The 6000-nt window shown below is 34.2% G+C and overlaps 1 protein-coding gene across 1 annotated transcript in view; it reads right to left on the bottom strand.

The window, feature by feature from the left end:
- DYNC2H1 (dynein cytoplasmic 2 heavy chain 1) overlaps nucleotides 1-6000 on the bottom strand; it is a 369596-nt gene that overhangs the window by 145111 nt on the left and 218485 nt on the right. Inside the window, exons 76-77 of the mRNA XM_024768920.1 lie at nucleotides 4226-4386; nucleotides 1248-1373 (exon numbers count right to left, since the gene is read on the bottom strand). Coding sequence (XP_024624688.1) covers nucleotides 1248-1373; nucleotides 4226-4386 — 287 coding nt within the window. The remainder of the gene's footprint in view (nucleotides 1-1247; nucleotides 1374-4225; nucleotides 4387-6000) is intronic.

Below are 6000 nucleotides of genomic sequence, written 5' to 3'. Positions count from 1 at the left end.
CATGTGGGATCTTCCCGGACTGGGGCACGATTCCGTGTCCCCTGCATCGGCAGGCGGACTCTCAACCACTGCGCCACCAGGGAAGCCCTACATCTTCTTTTGATAAGTAGTAAGTCATCATGGTCTATCACTTCATTCACTTAGTCATTAACTCATTCATCAAAGATTATTTAACTACTTACATGTTTTATGTAAAGTGCTATAGTTGCCAATTTATTTTCAACACATTACACAAATTTTCAACATACTACAACTAGGCTATGGCCTCCCACTCTATTCTGTTTGGTTCTATTCTGAATAACTTCTGCCAGATTAATTTAATTAAGTAATTATTAACTCCCTTGTTAAGGACCTCCTTTGACTCTGTGTCCTAGGACAAAAATTCCAAGCACTTCAGCACGATTTTGAGGGTATTCCATAACCTTGCCCCTTCCTAGCCATCTAACTCTATTGCCCCACATTGCTCTGCCTGACCCTTCCAGGACATTCAAGGACATCTTCATTCTTTGTACTAGGCAGGCACATTCCCACCACTATGTTTCTACTTGTGCTGCTAGAATTAACCACAATTTTTTTTCCCCCTACACTTAGCTAAATCACATATAGTCTTCAAGGAACATCTTGTCTTCAGTGTCATCTATGACAGCCCAAACCCATATTCATCTTTCTTCTTAAATAAGCACTAGACTTAATTCTAGGTTTGCATTTAAACCTACATATCAATTTGTTCTGTCTTAAAGTTTTTTCGTCCTGGGCCCACTTCTGTTAAATAAAATGATTGCTTCCATTTACATCCAGCCTCCTTAGCACCTAGGAAGTGTTCTGTAGTAGTTCTCTCTGACTCCTCTACATCTTTTCTCCTCATACAGATACAACAGAACAAAAGCATAAAGAAAATTTAATGTTATAAATAGGTCTTCTACAATTCTTTAAAACATTTCCCTATTTTTCGTCTGAAAAAATTCTCTAAGCCTCCCCTTCAGTCCTGATTAATTTTTTGACTTCCCCTAAATGCCTTTAAAGAAGTGTTTTATAGATTTCTTATTAAAAGATCCATTTTGGTTTGTACAAATGTACATATATTTAAGGAGAAAATACATAACAGATTTTAAATGATTCCCCAACAAATACTAATTTTTTTAAAGACATCATAAATCGTGCATGACATGTTTTAATACTGATGTTCCTTGGAGATTACTGAATTGAGTATATTAGATACTATTCGCACCACACTGATCTGAATCTACCTTTTCCAGAACTGGCAGCCAGGATACCACAAGATGTAAGTTCTTCAAACAGAGCCAGTCTCCATTTCGGGCACATTCTTTTAGCATTTGAACTGCTAAATCAGCTTGGCCTTGACCCATGGCAACCTGCAAAAACAAAAATAAATAACAAAACTAAAAAAAAACAGATCTGATAACACGTTGTAACAGAAGACTTTCAAATTATCCTGCCATACATACTGAACTAACTCAAGTACTGTAATCAGGGTTTTAAACTTTTAATAAGAAATATCAGACTCTTGCTGTTTCCAACAATTGTCTTGTTTTTGTCCTTACATCAGTGGCAGATTTTTAATATTATTCTATTTAGTAAAGGTACTAACATTACAGGTCTGAAAGTTATAGAACAGTATAAAGAATTACTGAATAGTTTTTTTTTTTCCTCATCCCACTAGTTCCTGCAATTCTTACTCTCTCAAACATGGACCTTTAAAAACATAATTTTTTATGACTACTGTCTTGTTGTATTCTTTGAGGGATTAAACATTAACAATATCACTTCCTTGAAATTTGCTTCTCTTTTTAAAAAATTTCTCCAACATTGCACAAATTTGGCTCCCAAGCTACTTGGTCCACTGAACTGCGTAATTCCCTAGCCCTTCATTGTCTAGAAGACCCTAACATGTTGGGCCTCAAGACTCTACATTTAGCCCTCTGCTCTTCTATTCTTTTTCAGGGAGAGGAGGCAGGAAGGAGAGAGAGAAAAGAAGAAAGGGGGAGGGGAGAAAAAGAAGAGATGGGAGAGGAAGAGGGAAGGAGAATCCTGGTCTCACTGGAATTCCATTCCTGTATTTCCAATCCCTATAGTCTATCTGCACTTAGGACACTCATGTAATAGGCTAGGCCACTTTATAAAATAGAAAACATCCAAGCAGAAGCCGAAACACCCTAGAAAATAGATTCAGTATATAAGATTTCTGTATTATTTAAATGAATAGACTAGTTAAGTCTACTTAAGTCTAGGATTCTATAAAGAAGTTTTAGTCAAGGATCTAAACTGGTTGCATGCTACTTACTATACCAAGTTTAAACTCCTCCATATGTCTCTTTAAGGATAATATATATAATACTTAAATATCAGTACAGCTATATCTGTCTCTGTATATATGAGAGAAACACATTTACTGAGAGTCCTGGCTCAAATATTTTATTGGGTACATAGTCAAAACACTTTGAAGAATACTGTTATAGACTACTTCAAACCACAGCGATCTCTCTTTTCATAATGAATATAAGATAGCATTTCATTGTTTTTTAATTGACTTTTACAAGTATTGATTTTGCTTTTCAATTAGACTATAAAGTTGTTGAGAGTGGGAACCACGCGTCTAATTCATTGCATACAAAAGCATGTAACAAAACAGGTAATAAATACTCATATATTGATTTTTTTTTAAATTTTCAAGATCTAACCCAGAACTAAGCAAATAGGAGGGATAAAACAAATACTGGTTGAACTGTTTAGATGCACGTATTAGTTTGCCATTATTAAAATGCAAAAAAAAAACCCTGAAACAGTTGAAGGCATGTACAACAGAATCAGAGGGGAAAAAAAAGAATAAGTAGTTTGCTGAACTGAAATGGTAGCTGAAAGTAGGAACTCAAAATTTTCTATAAGGCATAAGTTGTATGAAAAGAGCTTAAATGTTCATGAAACCTTAGAAGAAAACATATACTCTAAGAAAAAAAAAACATTTTTAAAAAGCACAACAGGAAATGTCAAGAAGATGGTTAGCCCCTACATCAAAAAAAAAAAAAAACAGTTTCTTGAAATGAAAATTAATTTTTTGCATTAAGAATATATTATTATCCTTAGGACATACATTCAGCATAGCAACAAAAACTTTAAAATAACAGGAGATTTATGACTAAATATGTCTGTATTTAAAGGTTTTACAATATTAAAAAATTTTGCAAGTACACAAAAGTCTAGAAATTCATATAGTCAAACTTACAATGAGTGCAAATAGTTTTATCTTTCTGCCAATATCACTGCTAACAGATACAGCCTATAGAAGAGGGCTCCCCTTCCTCAAGACATCTCACTGACAATTGAATATTGTCCTAATATATTAATACACTATAACTAGGATTGAATGAAACTCCCTAGAGTTAGTGCAAAACCTGTACAACTAAGCCTAACTCTCTGCTATTTTGCTATCTTCTACTTATAGTCCTCATAACATTCCTACTTGTCAATTTTTGGTTGCTGTGAAAGTATTCTGGTTTTTTAATCATTATTAATTATTTTCCCAATGAAAAAGATTTATTTTTTTCACATGTCAAAAATTGAGGGTAAATTAATTCATTTTCAGACTTACATGCCAACTGAACTGAAAAAGAGGTGCTAATCTGAACAAACTAAAACTCAGAAATTTAGCTCAGGACAAAATGGTATTATATGAGACAAATATATTATCTTATCAGACTTCTGGAGGTTAGAAGTCCCACTCTTCTATTGATCTATTTTTAAATCAAGGTGTCAGGGTTCGAAAATAAAGGTAGTACTGCAGGGCTGTTCTTTCTGGAGGCTTTAGGAGAGAATCCTTCCGTCGCCTTTTCGAACTTCTAGAATCCACCTACATTTCTTTGTCTGTGGCCCCTTCTATCATCTTCAAAGCCAGCAGCACAGCAACTTCTCACCTCTTTGACCTCTGCTTCCTCACATCTCCCTCCTTCACTCTGCCTCTTCTGCCTCCTTCTTAAAAGGACCTTTATGACTATATTGGGCCCAAATGAATAATCCAGGATAACCTCTCCATTGCAAAATGCTTAACTTAATTACAATTGCAAAGTTCCTTCTGGGGATCAGGATGTGGACACGTTCCAGGGACATTAGTTGGCACACCGCAACAAAAAATGTCTGCTTCACTAATAGAATCAAGTATGACAGGAAGATCAATAGCTGTAGCAAAAACAGCAGGGTAATATGTACTGACCTGATGATAACACTCTCCACTTCTCTCAGCATTAGCAAGTTCTTGGAGTTCCTGAGAAGGATCAGCACCCGGGGAAATGATTATCAATATGGGTTCAATTTCTAGTGTCTCTTTGTATAAACGTTTGAGATTTAGAGGAGGTGGGGACAACTCTTTCAGTCCTAAAAGATATATTAAAGAAATTACAAATAAATAGCAACATGAACCAGAAAAAGTCTGTTAAAACTAATTACATGATATATAACAGATAATAACTAGGTGAACTATAATCCTATATATATTAAAGGTTTCTCACTCTAAAATCATTCACATACTAGTAAGAACTAACATTTATTGAATGTTTAAGGTGCCAGGCATTTTTCTAAATGCTTTACATCTATGACATCATCTAATCCTAACAACAACGTTAAGAGGTAGGTACCTGAATACCACATTCAACAGACACAATCAGCACTGCGGTCTTAATATACAAATCTCTCCCTACAAAAGACTGAAGCCAACCATATTACCATACAGGTTTTCATTCATTTATATAACTGAGAGCCTACTCTGTGCCATGCATGTGCGGAATCAGATTTCCACATGATGTGGGAAATAATATCATTCTCATGATATAGGACAAAGATTTATTTCTTATGTCCTTGCATTAAGAGAAAAAAAAAGTGGTATAGAATGAAAAAATGCTTATTTTGGAGACAAAAATATAGATCTCAGTTTATGTTTGTTAGCTAAATGACCCTATGCAAATCACTAAAATGCACTGTGCCTTGGTTTCCTCAATTGTAAAACAGGGATAAAACAATTCATAGGTCATTTGGAGGCAAAATAGGATACAAAATAAAAATAGATTCTATTTATTCATCACGTACTCTATGCTAAGCATACTCAAGGAAATTTAATGTCTTCCCAAAGACCACCCAGCCACTGCTAACTGTATTCAAGGTAATTCATGTTCTTTTTTCTATTCTGAAGCTCTTCACAAACTGTAAAGTCCTACACAGACAAGAAATTATAACTTCACTGTTATATTTAAAACTCTTCTGCTAAAACTTTAATGTTTCCATTATTAACGTATTTAGTAAAAGCCAAGCTAAAGAAGACCCACTTCAATTAAAAATCAAAAACACACTTGTCTGAACTGAGCTAAAAAGAAGAGTATGATACAAGGGTTTAAAAATAGTGGATTAGAATGAAACAGAATGAGTACAGAGGAAAGAAGGGCTTTCTTATATCCTCAACTGTAGAAATGAATAGATAATATTGTACCTCAGAAATCCTAAAATAGCAGGAAAAGACATTCTTAAGGAATTCTGTAACACGCACTTTAAAATATGAATTCAATGCCATCAAGATGGGCTAAAACAGGCATTTCTAGATGACCATCCTGAAAAGACAAATTTCACACCTGAACTCTTCCCCTGTATTCTTCACAGCAGCAATAAACAATGCTAAGCAAGGATTTTCAAAGACAGAAATATTTCTAATACTAGGTGAAATTTACCGCAACAGCCATGTAAAATTGATGAATTGCTTCTATAGTCATATCTTATGAATTTTGTTTTTAATTAACCTGGTAACACTCATTCTTTGTAATAGAAAAGAATTCTTATACACTCATGGCAATGTAACAGATATTTTTATTTTCATATGTTCATTTATTTATTCATAAATTCTCATAAGCATTCTAGGCCAATTAAATGTACTGTGATATGATAAAATGCATCAAAAGTCTTAAAAATGCACATTGCCCTTGACTCAGTAATTTAAACTATAAT

The sequence above is a fragment of the Neophocaena asiaeorientalis genome, unplaced genomic scaffold (assembly GCF_003031525.2).
Source record: "Neophocaena asiaeorientalis asiaeorientalis breed wild unplaced genomic scaffold, Neophocaena_asiaeorientalis_V1.1 scaffold151, whole genome shotgun sequence".
NCBI lineage: Eukaryota > Metazoa > Chordata > Mammalia > Artiodactyla > Phocoenidae > Neophocaena > Neophocaena asiaeorientalis.
The sequence above is the reverse complement of the archived record's forward strand: the minus strand, read 5'-3'. Positions and strand labels throughout refer to the sequence as shown.